The 23,270-nt window shown below is 43.6% G+C and overlaps 1 protein-coding gene across 9 annotated transcripts in view; it reads right to left on the reverse strand.

The window, feature by feature from the left end:
- The window catches only part of Yap1 (Yes1 associated transcriptional regulator), a 71,090-nt gene that overhangs the window by 34,938 nt on the left and 12,882 nt on the right, over positions 1-23,270 (reverse strand). For all 9 annotated transcript variants that reach the window (NR_172096.1, XM_006242488.5, XM_008765893.4 and 6 more), the window contains exon 3: positions 4,716-4,831. Coding sequence is in view for 8 of the 9 variants with exons in the window: in XM_006242488.5 (XP_006242550.1) it covers positions 4,716-4,831 (116 nt within the window). In the remaining variant the exon portion in view is untranslated. The remainder of the gene's footprint in view (positions 1-4,715; positions 4,832-23,270) is intronic.

Consider the following 23,270-nt stretch of genomic DNA (forward strand, 5'->3'; position numbering starts at 1 on the left):
CAAAAAACCAAACCAAACATAAAAAGGTTACTTATAAATTCAATTCAACACAATTACTCTGGTAAGTACAAATGGTAAGAAAATTGGGTAATGTCAAAAGTTCCCAATCCAGAGTGCTGGAGCAGCTCTGAGCAGAGTAAAGTCAGCCTTGTGCGGGCTATTTCAGGGTTAACAAGCTTTAGGAGTCCTGGCCCTGGAGACCAGGGCCACCTGCAAACTGACTGACACTTTCTATTTTAGCAGGGCTGAAAATCTTTGTACTTCCTTCCCGTTACTTGTGTGCACTGACAGACTGTCTGGGGGGAGGGGCAGGGGAGGGGTAGGATGAGCTGGGGCCACTGCTCCGGATAAAATCTGGTTCAAGGCTCTCCAAGTACCATCAAGTTATACGCCCAATGCCTGACCCACATGATTATGTAAGAATAGTGGCTACTTCTAAATCACCAAGGTGCATGGTAAAGTCTTTGGCTGGCTCAGATGATGTTTTAAATTACTTTAAATGAATAACCAGTTGCCACTAATTACAAATAGTTTATAAAATATTGGGTCACATTTACTTTATGTTTAAATGAATCTTTTTTACACCCTTTGTTTTTAAGATAATACAATTACACCATTACCCCCTTCCCTCCAAATTCCCACCTACCCCATCAGGGCTGCCTGTCTGTCAGAGACACACACCTCTAGACTGAAATCCTATCAACAAGCCATTGTGCCCATCTTCTGACGTGGGCACAGGTGTGTTGAGATTACAGCTCAGGGTACAGGGTAAACACGAGCAGGGATATGCTTTGATCTCCAGGTTCCAAAGAGTGTACAGCTCTTCTAATTTTCATTTCAAAATGTTTCATTTCACCCTTATGTCTATACGGAGAATGACTGAAATAGTCTTCCAGTGAAACAACTGGGAGTGGTGGCTCACATCTGTAACCTCAGCACCTGAGAGGAAGATCAAGGAGTTCAGAGCCAGCCTTGGCCACATGGTCTCAAAGGTGAGCGTATGTGCTGGGGTGTAACTGGGGAGGGGACATGGGGACAGTGTTTAGTGGAAGAGACTTTGCCTCATCTGTGAGGCCATGAGCTCAATTCTCTACTGGGAGAAAAACAAAAACCTCCAGACACACCACAGCAACAGATGAAGCAGCATAGCCATTCTGGAGACTTCCATATATAACAGGTCCCCCACAGTCCTCAAGCTTTATACGCACTGATTAAGTCAACCATGTATAACAATTAAAAAACTTAAACTGTATTAAAATGTAAAGATATTTTCTTCCAGCATAACCACTTATTTGACTATTTACATGGTCAAATCACATAAGTTAGAGACCATTTAAAGCATACAGGAAGATGCTACATTCTATAGGCGACCTGGACATTTCTGATTTGGTACCCCTGCTGCAGCTATCCTCCTGCCTCTGCTCTTGCAGTGCTAGCTTACTGGCATGTGTCATCACACAGGCACAGTAGTTGGTGACTATGTTTTTTAAGGTCTGCTGACCAGTCTCTTCCTAGCTCACTGTACTGTCTAGCCACAAAGTCCTCCTTAACAGACAGTGTAATTACTAGAAACAAATCTCTATAAGCTCACAGCTTTGGTCTCCAGTGTCACCCTGTCCTCTTCTGTCCCCTCTGACACGTATCACATGGTTTAGAGTCTAGGAGTGGGGTTGTAAGAGCTCAATAGCAAGTTCTGAATCCGACTTCTTTTGCCTAAACACCAGCTGCTGTTGTATCTCTGATTCTAAAGGTAACTTTGCCCAATTCTCTCATGTTCATACTTTAGACCATTAATGCTGGAGAGGAAACAGACGGCTCAGTAGGGAAAGCCTCCCAAGCTTGAGTTCAACTCCTAGACCTGTGGCAGAAGAGAATCCAAGCCCAAGAGAATTATGCTCGGAACTATTAAGACTTATTTAGTTTTGTGGGTGGTATTTCCATGCAAATAAGCAAGGGTGGGTTTTCTATTCTGTAGAAGTTCTGGGTTTTGTTCTAACCCTCTCTGTGCTGTGCTTGTGTACACAATATGATAAGTCCATAGAGACTTTGAAGTTAATACTTTTGTGCAACTGTATTTTGAATAAAGCCACCAAAGGGTTAAACACAAGGACAGGCAGTACTGATCATGTGTTTCTATTTTGTTTTTTTTCCTGACTGCTGTAACTTACGTTTTTGAAATTGCATTTCTTTGAATAATTTAAGGTGTTATTAATAAAAAAATGCTCTGACACACTCAAGCCCCTCCCCTATACATAACAACGACTAAAATATAATTTTTGATAGGCACGGTCTCAAACACTTTCAATCCCAGCACTAGGGAGGCAGAGGCAGGTGGATCTTTGTGAGTTTGAGGTCAGCCTGGTGTACAAAGTTCTGAGACAGCCAGAGCTACAAGGAGAAACTGTTTCAAAAAAAAAAAAAAAAATCAAACCAAAAAAATGGAAGGGAAAGAACAAACAAATGGACGGACTACTATGATAAAACAATGTTCTAAAAGGAGCCAACTAACCCGCTAGACACAGGCTGCCACATCTTCCATAATAAGGAAGTGTCTGCTACTGACTTCTAAAGTATACATTTACATAGTGTGAAATACTAGTCCTACAACTTTTATTTGATATCTGGTAGTTAAAGAAAAAAAAGCTGGGCTGGAGAGATGGCTCAGCGGTTAAGAGCACTGACTGCTCTTCCAGGGGTCCTGAGTTCAATTCCCAGCAACCAAATGGTGACTCACAACCATCTGTGATATCTGATGCCCTCTTCTGGTGTGTCTGAAGACAGCGACAGTGTAACCACATACATGAAATAACTAAATAAATCTTAGGGAAGAAAAGAGAAAAAAGTTACCAAAGTAAAACTACCAGTGAAATATACCTTTAAAGCTCCAGGACTTAAATCAAATAGCACACACAAAGCACAGACTCTGGGCTTGCCCCAGTATATTCCTGCTGTGGAACCTTATTCATCACCGAGTTGTCACCTTTATAGTTAACATGGCTCAACATCACATTCTGGCCTTACCTTCATTTTCAGCCATCACCTCTCAAAGCTTGTTTTCAACTCAAGAGTGAGGTTGGTGCAGGAGGAAGTCTCACATCTGCAAATCCTCCAGTCAAGTCTGCTACCTGACTCCTGGCCACTGATTGTCAGAAGCTCCACAGTTAGGAAAGCCAGGAAGCATCTTAAGATTTGCCACTAGTGTTTGTGCCACTAGGCATGGAGCACTTCTTCCCATACATACCTAGGTGCTAGCTAATGCTTACTACCTGTCTATTTAAGTCAAGCTTTCTCGGGTTGGAGATGGCTCAGAGATTAAGAGCCCCTACTGTTCTTTCAGAGAAACCAGGATGCATTCCCAGCACCCATGTGGTGGTTCATAACCATCTGTAACTGCAGTTTCAAGATGTGCCCTCCTGACCACCATAAACACCAGCTATGTACGTACATGGTGTGTCATTTCAACTAAAAAACATTATTTAAAAATCAAATAAAAAATCTCATATACAGAAATTTTAAACAAGGGCTTTAAATGTATCATACAACTTTCTGTAGCATCTCCCCCTATCAAGCAGTATGACTCCTTATCATGCAGACAAGTAAAAACTGTAGTCACATAAGCTGTCAAATAATTTAATTTGTAAGCTCATTTTTGTACCTAGGATAGAGATTTAGTTTTTGCTTTTGTTTTGTTTGACAGTATCTTACTATGTAGCTCTGGCTGTCCTGGAACTCACTCTATATCCCAGGCTGGCCTTGGACTCAGAGCTCTGCCCTGCTTCCTGAGTGCTGGGGTTAAAGGGTCACATCATTGGACCTAGCAGTGAGGACAGTTTAACAGTGCATGCTAGATCTAGAAGTAAGAGGTGCTCTGGGGTTTATGACATGCAGTATCCTTATAGGTCCTGTCAAGGTCATACAAATATCTCCTAAAGAGTTTAAATATGGCAAGATGGCACACAAACCAGGCAGAGGCAGGGAGACTACAAGTCTGAGGCTAGTTTTGGCAGACCCCATCTCAAAGACAAACACATAAAAAGGGAGTTTTGAATACTAAAGCTTGGATTCCAGTGCCCCCAAGGCAGTCATGCAGTATAGCTGTGCTCTTCTCAGTCCTTATAGCAACTAAAATAAAACACATGCTTTTTATCATATTTCAAAAGGATGAGCAGAGTGTCATCATGGACTCCAGATAGAAGGCAGCAGTAATCAAACACAAACTCACAGGGTGGTAGAGGCGGGAGGAGCAGGGCTTCTGGATCAGCCATCACTATATGAGACCACCTCAGAAATGCTTTGGGGGAGGGGGTGTTCAAGAGTAAAAGTGCTTGTTGCCATGCCTACTGACCTGAGTTTGACCCTTGCATCTCACATGGTGGTAGGAGAGCAGTCGTTCTCACATGCCACTGTACACACACGCACGCACGCACGCACGCACGCACGCACGCACGCACGCACGCACGCACGCACGCACGCACAAACAAATAAGATGTCAAAAACAAAAGTACAAACCCCAAACTCACAAGTGCCATGACAACGGGAAGCCTGGCCTTGGAAAGCTCCTTCCCAGTTATATCAGTCTTCTCAGCAGAGGAGGAACAAAGCAGGCTGCGGCTCTACACAGGCTGCTTTGGATCATGTCTCTTACCGCACTGGGCAAACATGGACACAGGATCCAGGAAACATGCACGTGGCTCTCCCAACAGGGTGGTACTCACCTGAGGCAGAGTTCATCAGCGTCTGGGGCACTGCTGGGCTGGCAGATGTAGGAACGTTCAGTTGGGAGAGCATGGCCTTCCGGGGGTCCTGCCATGTTGTTGTCTGATCATTGTGACTGAGACAAAGCAGAGTGAAAGTCAGACCACCATCCCTAAGAAGAAAGTCTCGAACAGAGAATGGCTGAATCCTAATCAGACTCAGCTTACTCTGCCTTCCCACCCTGTACAAGTCACTGAATTACCAATATACTTTTTCCCCTTTAAAAAAAATGTTGTATAAGTGCTCTAGCACTGAGGTGTTCCTGTAACCTTCCACCATCCCACTGAATAAGCACACACACCTCCTCCTCAAAGCTGAACTCTGGTGCTTCAGAGATTGAACATCAGGTAACACCATCAATGTCTTGTTTTCCTTGAGAGACTGTTGCCAGGAGCAGTCTTCTTCCTTGGGGCATTGCCTCTCCCTGCTAAAGTCTTAGCTTGTGCTTTACAGGGTCCGTATCTCACAGGCGCACATTTAGGCTTTTACTCATTTACTTTTTCATCTAAGCTGTACTTCCTGAAGGCACTGTTTCCCAAAGTTCTATAAAGCACTTGGTTTCTACCACACACACACACACACACACACACACACACACACACACACACACACACACACACACACACACGTGTGTGTGTGTTAAAACCCTAGCTATGGGGACAGGAGAAATGCCACACCAGCATGAAGCTCTGACTTCTGTACTTGAGGGATGGGGACAGATGGACCCCCCCAGAGCTCAGCGTCGAGCCAGTCCAGCCAAGACAAGATCAGAACTCTGTGAGAAGACCTGTTTCAAGATGGGATGTAATGTCACCTCTGGCCTCCTCCATACATGTAAGAGTGCACATGTGAACATGCACATGATCACACAATTCACAAATACAGTGCACACACACAAAACTCAAAACCCCAAACAGCCCTAACAAAGACAATCTGGATTACAGGGGTATGTTTGGGCAACCTGCTTTATCTTCAGAAAGGAGGAATGGGGGTTGTTTTATTTACTCCCCAAGGCTTTGAGAATCAACTTCATATTTAAAAGTCATTGGAACTGTGGTTCCTAGGAAATGCTGTAGAGCCCTGCATGGTGGTGCACACTTTTAATCCCAGGACCCAGGAGGCTGAGACAGGTGGATCTGTGAGCTCAAGGCCAGGCTAGCTGACCTAGTGAGTACCAGAGTTTCCAGTACCCATCTATCAGGCAGTTTAGGTCATAAGTGGCTGTAAGTACAGCTCCTCAGAATTCTATGTTGTTTCTGGCCTCTGTAGGCACATGCATACACCCCCACACACATTTAAAAACAAATTTTTAATTAAAGCTAAAAGAATAAGGTAGGTGTAAGAGATAGAAAGATCTAGAGACTTCAGATGGCTGTCACCTGGTAGGTGATAAAGTGATAGCACAAAGACAGTAGAAATGTTTCTAGGGGCTGGAGAGATGGCTCAGAGGTTCAGAGTACTAACTGTTCTACCAAAGGTCCTGAGTTCAATTCCCAGCAACCACATGATGGCTCACAACCATCTATAATGGGATCTGGTGGCCTCTTCTGGCAATACAGACATACAAGTAAGCAGAATACTATATACATAATAAACAAACAAAAACTAAAAGAAAGTTTCTTTACCATTCATTCAACCTACACCAAGCTTAAAATTAAGAATGAGCTAGGAAACAAAACAAGCAAATACAGACACACTGCCTTCCTCAGAGAGAATCCCAAAATACTAACTGTGGGAAACCTCTGGACAAAGAGTTCTTGCTTACAACATAACATGGTCAATTTGCAAATCAGACCAACCAACGTGCCCAATCAATAACTCTTAGTGCTCCTCAAAAATCTTGATTTTAGAGACAGCAAGACAGCTCAGGGGCTAAGCACACTTGTTACGAAGGCCTGACAACCCAAGTTCAATCCCAAATCCATGAAAGGTGGAACGGGAGAAGAGCCTACCCTCAAGGGTTGGGCGTAGTGAGAGTACTTACTGTCAGCTTGGAAGGCAGAGGCAAATAGACCTCTTGAGTTTGAGGCCAGTCTAATCTACACAGTGAGTTCTAGGATGCCAGAGCTATGCACATATATATCATTTTATCCTTATTGGGAAAAATTAGCAGTTTTAATTGTTGAAAAGCCCCCTAGTATAGCTCGATAAAGAGACAGCTGAGTTCACAGAGATGCAGGCTGCCAGAGCAAGCCTAAACACTAAACACAGTGCGCACACACACACGCTCTCTCTCATGAGTTTTTAATAGAAAAGTGTGATAATTTGCAGTTAATTATAAGATCAGTGTATTGTCTAAATGAGAAGTTCAAGTGAGTGACTGGAAAGTTGACTTAGGCCTAGAAAGGTATCCTGAGGAGATATAGGGGGACCCTGACTTCAGAAAAAGAACGAGGCTGTTTTATAAACTGGGTGTGAAGACTGCTTGTTGTCTGAGCACTGGCCACTGTTGGGATTCAGAAGACTCTAGTGGCAGAGCTAGGGAGGTTCCTTGTGCCGTATCAAACCTATGCACTGAGAAACTCTGTGGGAGTGCTCATGACAGCCAGGTGCTACAAGACACTCTTACCCAGGGAAACCTAAGCCCTCTAGAACAATGATCTACTGTCCAACCCAGTCCTCCTACAACTCTGGTTCTAAGACCACAGCCAATCCTTTCATAAATCCATCACCTACTCTTCAGAACTCTGAAAGGCTCAGAGAGCCACATGGCATAATTCTTTGATAACTATGAGACAAGGTATACACTTTTCTTCTATGGTAAGTTTTTCAGTATTGTCAGAAATCAAAATCTGAGACTGGCTGTCAGTAAAGTGCTCAAAAATGTGTGGCCAGAAACTCTCACCTTCAGCCAAATGGTTTCCCTCCAAATCAACACCATGTTTTCATAATGTTGTAGTGACTGATAGACACCACTTCTTCTAAGTTCACATTTCCCCCTTTCATGATACCAAAAATGACAGAAGTAAGCATAGAATGCGCTGAGAACAAAAGCCAGATTCCAAGATTCATGAGTCCCTAAAATAAGGTCTTGGTAGACCTTCCCTAGCTGTCATTATCAGGAAAAAGAATGAAATATAGAGCTGAAAAAGGAGTCTACGAATACAAGCCAGTCCCAAGAAGTCTGGAACCTCAGGGAGTCGATCATTTCTAACACTCCAAATGGAGTCTCCCAATAACCTGCAGAATTACCAGGGGTGGAGAGCATGGCTTGGTTGGTAGAGCAGGTCTGCCACCCACCACACCTTGAGATTCCAGGTTTCACACCCTCAGTATGTACACACACACACGCACACACGCACGCACACACAGAGTTAGACGTGGCATCCTGTGAAGCTCCAGCATTCAGGAGCAGAGGCTGGATTGTATGTAATGAACTGCAGTCAGCCTGGGCTAAATAGTGAGACCCTGTTTCAAAAACCAAAGGAAGGAAGGAGGGAGGAAAAAAGAAAGGAAACTAGGTTGACCTCTAATGATTTTAAATATTCTCTTAAATCTACTTATAGACATGCTGTTTTAACAACAACAAAAAAGGCAGATTAGGACTTCTCGGCTTCCCAGATGTATTATAGTTAAATAAATCGATAGTCCCAAACAAATGGTATTTAAATGAACTACTGCATGCCAGAAAAAAGTAGCTTTGCTTTAGAGATGAAAGGTAACCTTTAATTTTGTCTGTCAGCTGGGGAGGGGAGACCATGAAGGTCAGAAGCCAAGATGTTCAATTCAGACCCAGACTTCACCCCTCCTTTGCTGTGACAAGAATTCAGCCTAAGGCCCTAGACTCAGGACCAGGAAGGAAGACAAGTTTAGGCAGTCCATCCAAGCTCTCATCAGCTCTCTGTGGCCACCCACACCAGACCTGTTCAGTGAACCAGCTCACACCTGCAAATTAGGGCCTTTGTGTGTGCTGGTTCCCAAACCTACTTCAAGGGAAGCCATCTTACTAAAGACCTGGGCCTACATCCACCATGAATTTATGGCCACGCTGACATTTTAACTGCTAACAATACAACAGGATTTCGGCCACCCAAACCGCTAAGACAATGAGTCTATTAGTTTATAAACATTCCCCAAATGGTAGAAGAGACACTAAATAATTAGGAAAATGAAATTCACATGAACTTTGGCTGATGACACCAACCCCCACTGAACCTAACAAAAGAATCTTAAAATAGTATTTTCTTTTTGGGTTTGGAAGTGAATGCCTTTAATTCTAGTACTCCAGGGGTAGGGTCAGGGGGAGGGGCAGATCTCTGTGAGTTCAAAGCCAGCCAAAATGGTTTTAGATTGAGTTCCCAGACAGCCAGGACTGTTATACAGAAAAGGTCTGTCTCAAAAAAAAAAAAAAAAAAAAGTATTTTCTGTAAATTTTCAAAATTACGTGAGTAAGGTGGGTTTCAGGAGTCAGTTTTCTGCCACCATGTCAGGTCCAGCCTGCCAAGCTCCTTACCCACTGAGCCTTGACACACTTTGTCACTATTTCCCTGCACGGATATGCACTGCCAGGGGGTCGGTGGGGGGGGGGGAAGTAGACCCCCTGAACTAGATTAGACATGTTTCTGGCCACCACATGGATGCTGGGAACCAGGCCGAATTCCTCTGCAAGAACAGCAAGTGCCCTTAACTGCCAAACCTATCTTGAAGCCACTACATATAGTATTTTCTTTCAACAACCATTGGATATTATAAAACATCGTCAATCTTTTTATTAAAGATGCTCATCAGTATCAATAAGGCAACCTGGGGAGTGAATCTGAACCTTGAACATGTTAACTAATTGCTCATTTGATGCCACATTTCTGAGGAAGAGATACCATGCAGGCCCGACATGGTGGTTCGCACCTGTGATGCAAGCACTTATGTTAAGGCAGACTGTGTGAAAGAAATGGCTGAGAGGGGTTGGCGGGATGGCTCAGTGGTTAAGAACACTGATGGCTCTTCCAGAGGTCCTGAGTTCAATTCCCAGCAACCACATGGTGGCTCACAGCCATCTGTAATGGATCCAATTCTCTCTTCTGGTGTGTCTGAAGACAGTGACAGTGTACTCACATAAAATAAATAAATAAATCTTTAAAAAAAATAAAAAGAAATGGCTGAGAGGTAGTTGGAGTGTGCGGATCTGCTTCTGTTCCCCGTGCAGAGAGAGAGAGTGTGAGTGTGAGTGTGTGTGTGTGTGTGTGTGTGTGTCTGTGTGTGTCATGGTAATTAGGGGACCAGAGTGGACAGAACACAGACCTCGTGGCAGAGTAGCAGCCATAGTGAGCAGATCTAAGAGAAACTGATAGAAAATGATCTTTGAGTTGAAGACTAACTAGTCTCATAGCCTACCCAAGCTAACTAACTTTGAGAAAACAGTTGTCTAGATGATTTTCTAATGGTAATAGCTGTGCACAGCTTGTATTTGATGAAAAATTTTTAAACAGAAAGGGTGACGTGTAGGATGATGTCACTATGCAGCAATGTGGGTCCGGGATAAGGCATAGCCATCACTGGATGAGAAGGAAGGGTAGGTAGGGAAAAGTCTAGGGAGGGAGGAGGAAGAGGATTGAGGAGAATCTAGACGGAGACATAGAAGGATAACTAGCATCCGGCTGGTCCTGAATTGCCAAGAATTTCTGTAGGTAAATTTATCTTATCTAGGTTTATATCCTTATCAATTGGTTGTAAGTTTATTGTGTGGATGTATTATAGATTGTGTGAAAGTGCCTGACAAGAGAAGCAGCCGGAGCACGAGGTTCCTGTGGATCCTTGAGGAGTGAGAACTTGCAGGAAGCGGCAGCCATGGATCTTTTAAAAATTTTTTTACTACAACACAGCTGTAAGCCATTTTCTCAATTAATGATCAACATGAGCGGGTCCAAGCCCATTATGAGTGGGTCCGTTCCTGGGCTGGTGGTCTGGGTTCTCTGAGAAAGCAGGCTGAGCAAGTCATATAAAGCAGCACCCCTCCATAGCCTCTGCATCAGCTCCTGCCTCCAAGTTCCAGCCCTGCTTGATTAAGTTCCTATCCTGACCTCCTCCATAAGCCAAATGAGCCCTTTCCTTCCCAGCTTGCTTGCTCATCACTGAGTTTTGGTCACAACAACAGAAACCCAAACTAAGACATAAGGAATCCCTGGATTTGATAAGTAAACCAGTAAAGATAACTACTGCTATTAAAGGTCAGGCCATGTAGTGTGGTGCAACGTGAGAATCCAGAGCTTCCTACCATCTCATTTTAGAGAGGACGTTGACAGACTTAAGTATTCCCCTGCAAAGGAACTACAACACATGGGTCCTGACTCAGGGCAGCCTAGCTTCCCTGAGGTAACACCCAGACTGGCTTCTCCCGCAGCCTGAGTGTGTGTAATGTGCACGGGCACTGCTCTTCCAATAGCTGCTGCACTGGGTCACTGGGAGAAGCACCCGCGCTGTTTGATGCTGAGACCAAGAGCTGAAAACAGCTCCCACAAACACACTCACCAGGGTGTCAGTCACCTGCCGGTCAGGTGAAGGATCTTAGTGAAGACACCCTGTGATCCTGACAGTGTACAGTGAGATACCCCTCACAGGTACACGAGGGAGACTTTCCAGTTGAAGATTCCTCAGTGCTTTCTCAATGCTTGGTATTGACTTAAGTCCCGTCCCCCATCTGCTTTCTTAAATTACGGTGGAAGGATCTCACAATTACACTAGGCCTCTTTCCTTTACTAATGGACACAGGCGTTCTCAGTGACACCATCTGGCCTCAGGTAAGTGCATCACCACGAACTGCTTATTCAGTGTTCTGAATCTTGCAGGCTAATCCTCCCCCACTCCATAGATGACCAAAATGAGACTCATGGTAGCTGTGCAACACATGACACTACTGAGCAGGGGACAAAAATGAGGTTCCTAAACTCCTGCTCATCAGCTTTGTGTGGTGACAGGTTAAGTGAAGAAGCTGCAAGAGCAGTGACTCTAGACTATGTGGCTCACAGCGAAAGAGAGGAGCTGTTATTTCATATACCCCAGTCTGTCCTAATACAAAGTTCAATAGAAAAATCAAAGGAAGGAAAAGCACTCCCAGTAGGAGTGTGGGAGCAGGGTAAAGACACCATTGGGTCTGAGAGCCTGCACTCATGACTCCTCATCTCCTCCTCCTCACGCACACACAGATGAAGGAGGGGCTCCAAGCAGGTTGGTGGTGTGACTCAGCGGCAGAGCAACCACTTACATGTGACTTCCTGGGTTTCATCCACACACAAGAAAAGAAAGAGACCTGCGAGAAAGGTCTAGCACCCTTTACAATGCCTGCCATGAAAGAACATAGAAACTACATGTCTTCCAAGATCTGAAACAAGTGTTAGCTTTTTGCACTGCTAAGTAGGTTTCAAAGTTCCTCAAGATGAATTTGAAGGTGAAATCAGCACCAGCAATCCCATTTCTAGATACACCTGAAAGACTCCGGCTCTCATATGTATTCACAGCGGCTCACGGCGAGAGATCCCAAATGTCTACTAGCAAATCAATAGCAAAATATGGTGTTCACAAACACTGGAAGGCAGCCAAGTAAAAGGAATACAGGCTATTAAGACATCTCTTGGGTTGGGGATTTAGCTCAGTGGTAGAGCGCTTGCCTAGCAAGCACAAGGCCCTGGGTTCGGTCCTCAGCTCCGAAAAGAAAGGAAAAAAAAAAAAGACATCTCTTAGGGCAAAGGCACTGCTGCCAATTTAATAACCCAGGTTTGAGTCAATGACCCACTTGGTAGGAGAGAACTGAGTCCTATAAAGTTGTCCTCTTGCCTCTACATCAGGGGACAGAAGCATAAGCTTTATCTAGACCAGCTGGTTTTATTTTTTCTTTTTAAACTTTCAAGACATGTTCTCAGATTTATCTCTGGCTAGCCTTGAAAGTGAGGCATCCTTCAGGTCAATGTGCATGTGGTCATACACATAAATAAAAACAAGCACAAGCAAGAATCAAAACTAAGTTAAAAGCGACAACATAACACACGGAGGGAACAATATACACACTATCAGGGTGAGACTCGAAAAGGTCACATTTGGATCTGTTCTACTCATGAGCTACTAGTGGGAGACAAACGATGCCTTCTTACGGAAGAGCTGTTGTTTCAAATAGCCCGAAAATACACAGCCAAGTGTCACCCATGAGCGTGAGATAAGGGATTATTTATTCTTCTCACCCAGCAGGCCGTCCAGCCCTGCCCCCACAGTAAGCATTGGTTACGTGCACAATAAGAAACTACAAGAGGTAGAAAATAAGACAGGTAGGTACCTTAGATCTTAGTGTGATGTCCAAAGAACATACGACACTATTTAGAAACACATCCTCAGGAGAGAAGTAATGCAAAATCTCAATACTTGGGATCAAGTTAAAGGCTGGCTTGGTTTAATTGTGAGACCATCTCAAAAAAAAAAAAAAAAAAAAAAAAAAAAAAAAAAAAAAGACAAGAAAGAGGAAAGGCAAGGGGGAAAGGGCTGGTCTAGTGACAAAAGCCACAGAGGAAGGGAGACCCCACTCTCCAAGCTGCCTTCTGACTTCCTTGCACATGCATGTGAACACACAAAGTAGAAAACAAAACCGGTCAAACAAAACCCTCAAGCCTACTGTGGGGCCACACACACTTGGGAGGGAGCAGAGGTAGGATGATCAGGAGTTCACAAGGACACCATTGCAAGATGCAAATACCACAACACACCCTAGAAGCCAGCCTGAGATAAACTAGTCCCTGTTCCAAAAACTAAAGTAAAAACAAAATGTACCTTGCACTTTCAACATGATTCTAATGTTATATGGCTAACCCCAAATTTTACACAAATGCTAGGCATAAACACTCATATAGGATCCTTTATCTGCCACTGGGCGCTTTGCTGTGCTTGGTTTTGATTTGAGACATCTGCCTAAGCAGACTTTGTCTCCTGCAGAGACAGCTTTGACAGATAACTAGGTTTTCTAATCGCTGCTCTGCCTGGCTCCTTAAAAGCCTGTATTGGTGGCTGCTCATAAGCAAACCAGACACTGCTCACAGGTAGAGCAAGTTTAACCTCTGAAGTCAACCCAGAGCCCACAAGGACAGCATACTGCTCACCATTTATAACACTAAAAATTCCACAGCATAGCCTTTACGGCCAGCACTCAGGAGGCTGAGGCAGGTAGGTGGATCTCTGAGTTGTTGGGCAGAACCTGGTCTACAGATTGATCCCAGGAATGCCAGGGCTGCACTGAGAAACTCTGTCTCAAACAAACAAAAACCAAGCAAGCAAGCAAGCAAGCAATCAAACAAAAGCCATATAACAATCTAAATTTCAAGTCAGAGAAAATCATTGCTCCAAACAAGGATACCACAAAGTTATGAGACAGATGGTTTTATACTAAATATTAAATATTTATAAAGCCATGTGTAAGAGAATGGAGTCCCCAGAAAATGCTCCGTCTGTAGCACGGACTGGTGAAACTCACTATGTCATCAAGCTGACTTCACTCTCATGGCAGCCCCCCACCCCACCGCCAACATCCTAAATATCCCTCAACATCCTGATCGCCAAGATCACCGGCAGGAGCCATGAGCCTGCTGAGAGTGAGGTGAAGGCTCTTCAGGGTTACTACGCTACTAAAGAACCAACAGGCAGACGATCCACTGGTATCATAAAAGGACAGAAAAATTAAATGATATTCCATTTACAAAAGATAGTAAATAAATAGGAAAAAGAGCTTTCATTAAAATTCTAAAGATAACAGCCGGACAATCTGCTGCTTGCTTGGAAGTCCTTTTTGGGAAGCAAAGCTGCACAGTTGGGAGATGAACCATGAACTCCTCAATCCTCTACCCACGCTCTCTCCATGTACATCCGAGTAATGCCCAACTCCCTTGTGTACAGAAGATGTCAGGTCACTTCCCGTAGAGTCTATATTGATCACAGCAAGTGAAACTTAATCACTTAAAAATGTAGAAGAGACACTGAAAGACCAACTTTGTGGTTTCTTTACAGTTCGAGTGCTGGAATCTGTGCAAACGTGAGCAGGCCTGGCAGAGTGCTCTGTTCCATGCCTGATCACTGTCATGAGACTAAAGAGTCAGCAAAACCACGAGGTTATGCTAACTAAGTACAAATTACACACTAGTATACTAGACTCTAGGCAGGCACCTGGATTCCAGATTTTTGACTCAAAACCTGTCAATACTGGACAGCTTTCTGTGGTTCTGTTAGCCAGTGAGCAAGGAGATCGAAGTCCTCTCACCTGATTAGAGATAGTATCAGGTGTGCCTCTCTATCTTGTTTTGTGCCTTCCTGACTATGAGACAGACCCTCCATGTCCCGCAAAGTTACCCAAGCAATTTAAAACTAAGAAAGCCCTAAATTTCAGAGGAAAACTACCAAGGCTATACACATCAGGGCTGAAGAGATGCTACACGAACAAGTGACTGTGGCCAGCATGACATGCCAGGTCCGAGGGTGCACACCTTCAGCCATCACCTCAGGTGCTGGGATTACAGGTGCACCAGGAGTTCAAGACCAGTTTGGTCTACATACACAGTAGTTTCCAGGCTAGCTTAGACTACAGAGCAAGACCCTGTCCCCAAGACCTCGGAGATGAGGAGCAACAGCATCAAAATACACTGCATGCAATGTCCCAGGAACCCTAAAGTTATGTGCCTTAAGCACTGCTCCCTTTAGCTTCAACTTCCCTATCAGTTTGTGGTTTATAAGGTTTAAGTTTGATATGAGAGACTGAAATAAATGACACATCGTGTATTTCTTTTCTTCTCGAACTGTTTCACCTACCAATAGAAGCCTTTCTGCTTTCACAATTCATATGGGAGAGGGGGAGAGGTAGGTCACAGACATTAGTGCATTTCCAATGTTGTCAGAGAACCGTCACCCCCCCAGCCTCTCTACCTCCCCTCAGCCCTCATCTATTCAGAACACAGCAAGAGCGACAAGTGTATGTGAGGTGCCAGCCTACTGCTGGAGAAAAGCTATTCTTAGGAAACAGCAGGGGTTGGCTCAGTAGGCCACACTCTGGCTGTGGACCAGAGGTCACCGTCTCAGATTTCAGATGTGAGCTCCAGTTCCCAACTCCAGTGCAGAACAGCCAAAGGGGCTTTAAGAAGCCCCATCAATGTCAAACAGCCTGTAGGATTTAATCTAAATGCAGGGATACACGGGGCCAATCATACGCTGGAGTGTGATGTTTCACACCTGGAGTCACAGCTTTCAGGAGACTGAGGCAGGTGAATCACTGTGGGTTTGAAACCAGCCTGGGCTGCAGAGTAAAATCCTGCCAACAAAACAAGAAAAAAAAGAACACATTAATTTTTTTTTTTAAACAAAAGTCCATGCTTAGAAACAGTTAAAGAGAGTATATATGTCTTGGCCAAAGGTAGGATAAATGAATTATATTCTATAACTATACTGACACAGGTTTTAAACACAGATCTATTCTGAAAAAGGTCCGCTTAGCATCAGACTTATTCAAAGTAAGTTGCTGGTCTCTAAATGTTCCTATTAAATAATTTCACTTTAAGCCAGAGTGGTGAACTAAAAATACAGGCAACATTGTTGCACATGAGAGAGCCTATCAAGTGATTTCACGTAGACAGTCCACAAGCACAGGACTCAGACAGGGAGGCACCAGGCGATTAGCAACCCTTTACAAAAATAGATAAATAATGCGGCAATGCACAAGCTGTCGTCCAGAATGCTAGGCTGTATTCCTGAAAGTCCAAGTATAATCTATACTGGAAGAGGCACCAGAATAAAATCAAGTAAGGCACTAGGAGACTGTTTAAAGTAATTCTAGATATACACGTGTCAGAATGCAAGTTTCTTTCCATAGAACTTTTTTCTACTTAAAATTGATTCCTTTACTAAAACAAAAGACATTCCACATTAAGATCATGATGAAACTTGAGCTAATTCTATACACAAATGGAGAAAAGCTTGTACAATATTTATAGGTTTAACTAAAAATGTTAAGTTTAAAATATTACTGCTTTTCAGACAAAGCAAAACGTCCTCTAGTCCCCATGTTAGCCTTTAGAAAACTAAATGACAGAGGACATTTATATGGCTCCTTACATATCTCATGGTACTCTCATGCATAATCACACATACATACACACACACACACACACACACACACACACACACACACACCCTGACATTTATATGGCTCCTTACATATCTCATGGTACTCTCATGCATAATCACACATACACACACACACACACACACACACACACACCCCTGTATAAAATGATGCAGGAAATGTCTATCTAGCAGGAGTAGTTGAAGCCTAGGATAGGAGAAGGAAATGGGAGCGAAGGGCTGCCTATCCTTAGCTGAGGCTTCTAAAACTGTCAAATGAGCCTCTGCCTACCTCTAGCTTGACCCTCTTTGATGACAGGAAAGAGCAGATAACAAGGACTTGCTGAATTTCAAGAATTTCCCATTCATTCCGCTACTCCTTGACAAGTGGATGCATACATCTGAATTACCAGGGAACCTTCAAAACAACAGTTATTTTAAAGGACTTGCTGGGAGTCTTGGCTTAATTAATTTAGCATGTATTTATGATCACTTAACAAGACAAAATGAGACTCATGGGATATAGGACTTCTGCCCCACTCTATAAAAAGCTCTTCTAACACAAACACGAAACAATATAAAACCTTTAACTGCAGAAAAAGCAGCATTTAGATGGACAGAAGCTGCTCTTGCTTTCTGTCAGACACTTGCACAGGGGAAGTGGTAAAGCAGATCCTTTCTGTAACAGTGTGTGTGGTAACACCCAAAAGAATACTAATATGCACACAGGCAAACAGCCAAGGGCCAATGTGCCCAAGCAGAGATACCACACACAGCACAGCGCACACACAGATCTGCACACAGGGCCAGCACCCAGCTTCTTAAGCATCTTATTAGCTGTGAGTGTATCAAATAACATCAGCATTTTTCCGTATGAGTCAACTCGGCATTCACAATCTTGTAATGGTTCAAACAATTCCAAGTTGTTTGACAATCAAAAGGCCCAAAACTAAAATGACTATAAAAACACATCTGAAAAGCTGGATGGACAGCGTGTGACTGTGCCTAGCTAACAAAACCAACAGCTCTTCTCTGAGAGAAGGCTATGAAGTCCTTCAGAGAGCACACAGATGAGAAACTTTTTTATAGTGTGATGATATGGAATTCCATTTTCCTAAGTGGGACACACTTTTTAAATTAATGTTTTTAGATGAGCAAAGTGGCATTTTCTTTACTTTTTAAAATAAGTCCAGGTCCCCTCCTCCCTCCTCTGCAACTTCCTGCACACCCTGGCCACAAAGTAGTATTTTCTTTTGTGAGGTATTGGATCCCCTGGAACAGGAGTTACAAGTTGTAAGCTGACGTATGTGGGTGCTGGGAATTGAACTCAGGCCCTTTGGAAGAGCAGCTAGTGCTCTTAACCACTGAGTCATCTCTCCTGTTCACAAATTAGCATTTTCATACCAATGTGCAAGGCAAATGATTCTTAAAAGACTTAAAAGATTTCAGAGCTATGCTGACTGTCTTGGAAGGCCAGCCCTCCCCTCTACAGGTCCTGGTCAGGGTCAGCTATATCACAGTAAAACAGATGCTTACAATAAAACTCCCTCTGATTGCACTGCTCAGTTCTCTGCTTTAAGACAGGTGTATTTATACATTTAAAAGAATACGTTATTTTAGCCAGACATGGTTGCACACGCATTCAATTCCAGCACTAAGGAGGCAGAGACAGTCGGATCTCTGTGAGTTTGAGAATGGGCTCTTTTACAGTGTTATATCCAGGGCTATAAAGTAAGAACTTAATGGGGGAATATATATATATATATATGTATATATATGTATGTATGTATGTATGTATGTATATGTATATGTATATGTATATATATACACACATATATACATATATAAAATATATATATAAAATAAATACATACACATTATATGCATACATACATATATCACACACAGATCTAAGAACTGATTTTTTATTTATTTATTTTTTGCACTGACTTTCACAGCATTTAGAGTTGGTAAAGCTCAACATTAACCTGTTAACTTTACAGAGGAAGCTAGTACTCTGGGGCTGGTGGATCAAACACCCTCTCACATCATTAAACATTCATCACGAGCTGGATGCCACACTATGTGCTGGAGACACGACTGAAGACCTTGTTTTTGGTTGCTGATATTCCTTTTTAGAGGGGGGGATTCTTGCTCTTTAACATTTTTCTTATTTTTTTCTTTAAAGAATTAGATATTATTCCCACATGGAATATCTCTGTACATGTCACCATAGTTGGTATCTATGGTGGTTTGAATATGCTTGGCCCAGGGAGTGGCACTATTAGAAGTTGTAGCCTTGTTGAAGAAACATTGTCACTGTGGGGGTGGGTTTTAAGATCCTGCTCCTGGGGGGCTGGGGAGATGGCTCAGCAGTTAGAGCACTGACTGCTCTTCCACAGGTCCTGAGTTCAATTCCCAGCCACCATATGGTGGCTCACGACCATCTGTAATGAGATCTGATGCCCTTTTCTGGTGTGTCTGAAGATCGCTACAGTATACTTATATATAATAAATAAATAAATAAATTAATTAATTAATTAATTAATTTATTTTAAAAAAGAAAAAACCCTCCTCTTAACCCTGTGGGAACCAGTCTTCTCCTTTCTGCCTCTGGATCAGAATGGAGAACTTTCGGCTCCTCCAGCCCCAGGACTGACTGGACACTGCCATGCTCCCACCTTGATAATGGATGGAACCTCTGACCCAGGCAGGGTCTCTCTGTATAGCCCTGGCTAGCCTGAAACTCACTTTGTAGACCAGGCTAGCCTTAAATTCCTAAGAGATCTACCTGCCTCTGTCACCAAGGGCTGGGACTAAAGTTGTACACTGCCACCTCTGACAGATTTGCTTTTAGGGTAGTCCTAAGTTCTAGAGCAAATCTAAGCTGGTGTAGCCTGAATGTGCACCTCAGTAATTTTGACCTAATGCTTTAAACACTACTTACAGTTTAAGAAACAAAGCTTTAGTTAAATGGTCTTGCATTTTCTTCTAACCTTATCTTTTGATTGCTTGAGATTTGTCTCTACTAGCTGAAAGTTAAAATCGTAGATAGTGAGGAAACTAGAGTGCAGACTGCTTTGTGCTGATCAGACCGTACATGTCGCTATTCACAGGATGGTAATGGATCTGCTGTTCAGACAGTACCACCCGATCAGAGGGCAGTCTGTGTGCAGAAGGTGCTGGGCATGGAGGCAAAGGCCTCTAATCTTGGCACTCAGGAGACAGAGGCGGGTGAGTGCCTGAGTTTGAGGCTACCCTGGTTTATAGAGTAAGTTCTAGAACATCCAGAGCTGCACAGAGAAACCCTGTTTCAAAACAACAATAATAAAAGTATAATTTTGAAACATATAGCATGTTGTTTAGGGTTGTTTAATTGTCTAGACGTTAAAATTCTGCTGTTTATGTATTAAGAAATTAAAACACCATTTTGATTACTCTAAATATTTTCAAGCCTTTAAAAAGAAAAAGTTTGGGTTGGGGGCTGGAGAGATGGTTCAGTGGCTGGGAGCGCTGACTGCTCTTCCAGAGGTCCTGAGATCAAATCCCAGCAAACACATGATGGCTTGCAACCATCTGTGATTGTTCTGGTGTGTATGAAGACAGTCACAGTGTGTGTGTGTGTGTGTGTGTGTGTGTGTATGTGTGTTATATAAAATAAATAAATCTTTAAAAAAAGAAAAGAAAGTTTGACTAAGTGAGAGAAAAGAATACATATGCATGTACTAGGAATGCTACAGTTTAAGTGGTCAGCTTTAACTTGTTTCTACTGTGGTCTCACAAAGAAAGACACAACAAGGGCAAAAAATCCTTTCAAACACTACTTTTCATAAATACCTCTGCCACAAAATTTTATTATGGAAATTTCAAGCATATAATAAGATTGGAAGAATGACAGGTCACAGACGCATTAGAGTCTAATTCTACCCACAGACATTGGATGAACCTGCTAAACCAATAAGCTTAACTCCTTTACTGCCAACAGTAATACTACATGGGCATCAACTTAAAACCAACATTCCATAACTTCATGGGATGGGGCTTCTACTATATTAATAGATTAGTTCGACTAATAGATGAATCAAGATTAACTTGATTCAGTCAGTGTCTGTGCTGAGAGCGCTAACTGGCTAAGCGTCTGGAGTGGGCTTGGCAGGTGTCACACTGTGAGGTACGCCTGAGCCTGAGGCCAGGAGCAATAAGCACCAGAGCTAAGTCTCACCTGAGCCGGCTGACTCCAGCCCTTTAGATAAATGTACTGTTAGCATCAGGACCAGAGCAAGGAAGAAGGTGTACATCCACTTTCACATACTGGAAGGCAGGCTCAGAGATACTGACTTTCAACAAGGATGCGGCAACCTCGCCCCTTCAGCAGTCCTCAGCAGAACTTGAAGGATTAACTCTTAAATAACGAATACAGTGTAAGACGAGTAAGTGGAGTTTTCACCACCAGGAAGTTCCTAAGTCTGTAACTCTGGAATGTTCCCACCACAGAGACAGGAAGACAAGAGGCAGGATAGAGCACCAATAGCTGGCGTCTACTCAAGTTGGAGGTAGAACCACCCCCAACCACCTCTCCAGAGTGTTGAGCATTACAGATAATAGTTTTAGGAAAATCTTTTGGTTTTCCAGACAGGGTTTCTCTGTGTAACCCTAGTTGTTCTGGAGCTCACTCTGTAGACCAAGCTGACCTCAAACTCAGAGAAATCCACTTGCCTCTGCCTCCTGAGTACTGAATTAAAAGCACACACCACCACTGCCCAGTAAGAACAACTAGGTTCCTCTCGCTCATCAAATTCATAAAAGAAGTCCAAGCTCAAGATAGCTTAGTCAGCGAAGTGTTTGCCGTGCAGGGAATAGGACGTAAGTCTGGATCCTCAGAACTTACATTATACGGTGTGTGTGTGGTGGTACATGCCTGTAACCCAGGCATTGATGAGATGGAAGGAAGGCAGAGACAGGAGGGTCCTGATCCGTTTGAGCAGTTAAAAATGCTCTTGTAGCATGGGGGGGGGGGGGGGGCGGGGGTGTTCAGCTCCCAGGACTCATGTTGGGTGGCCTATTAACTCCAGTGCCAGGGAGGCGGGGGGGGGGGGGGGGGGGGGGGGGGGGGGAGCATGGGGGGTGGGGGGGGGTGTTCAGCTCCCAGGACTCATGTTGGGTGGCCTACTAACTCCAGTGCCAGGGAGGGACTTACTTCCACCTTCTGGCCTCCAATGCTCCTGTATGCACACACTGAACATATACATAAACATTCATCTTTTTTCCATGCAGACGCACATATAATCACTTTCTAAAGCTAGGATCTTACAGAAAAAGAGCTCCACATCCTACGGATACAGACTAGGAAAGAAGGACACGCTGTGTCCCAGTGCGACTCCATTCCCACTGCAGACACTACGTTCCCTGCTTATCCCTGTAGGCAAGCGCTGCCTAAGCACACGAGCACTCCGCAACCTTATTCCTTAACAGCCGAGAGTTTCTCAACAGTGCAACAGTTTAGCCCGCATAGTCCAACAGCAGGCTCAACTGCTGTGGAAATACCTAAGTGGAGCCAGGCCTGGTGGTCTGAGTTTATAATCCCAGTCATGTGGGAGACTGAGAGCAAGTTCAAGGCTGGCTTGGGAAACTTAAATCATGTTTCAAAATGAAAATACAGCTAAGAACAGAGTTTGGTTGACTGCCAAACATCAGGAGTTCCCAGGTACAATCTTGGGAGAGAAATAATCACTGAATTCATGCAGCAATGCAAAGAGCTAAGAGATATTTGTGAAGTCTCATAAAACTGATCAAAGTAAGTTAGAACCCTGGCACGGTGATACCGCAGCACGGTGACACAGGTCTGTAATTAATTCCAGATGAACCTTCAGAGGCTAAGGGGACAGGAGAGGAAAGACTGACAACCCAAGGTCAGCCTGGAACCACATAACAAGACTATTTTAAATGACCACAGAAAGCAGGTGTGGTGGTACGCACCTGTAATCCTGACACACAAAGTAGGCAGAGGCTGCTCCAATGCTCCAATTCAAGACAGCTTTGTCTACTGAGCAAGCTCACACCATCTCAACACACACACACACACACACACACACACACACACACACACACACACACACACACACACACACACACACGGGGTGGGGGAGATGGGTGGGTGGGGAAAGAAGGTACTGGAAGGATAGCTTAGAGCTTAAGAGCATTTGTTGGTCTTACAGAGAACTAACTGGAGTTCTGTTCCCAGTACCCACACAGCAACTCACAACCACTAGTTTCAGGGGATCTGAAGCCCTCTTATGATTTATGTGGATACCAAGCATACATACTACCGTAGCATGCACAAACAGATAACATTTTTAAAATGAAAGAAAAACAACCATGTTTATATGATTGAATTTGTGCGGGTTTATAGTGAATGACTGGCCTAACTGATAGCTGCCATT

The sequence above is a fragment of the Rattus norvegicus genome, chromosome 8 (genome assembly GCF_036323735.1).
Source record: "Rattus norvegicus strain BN/NHsdMcwi chromosome 8, GRCr8, whole genome shotgun sequence".
Lineage (NCBI taxonomy): Eukaryota > Metazoa > Chordata > Mammalia > Rodentia > Muridae > Rattus > Rattus norvegicus.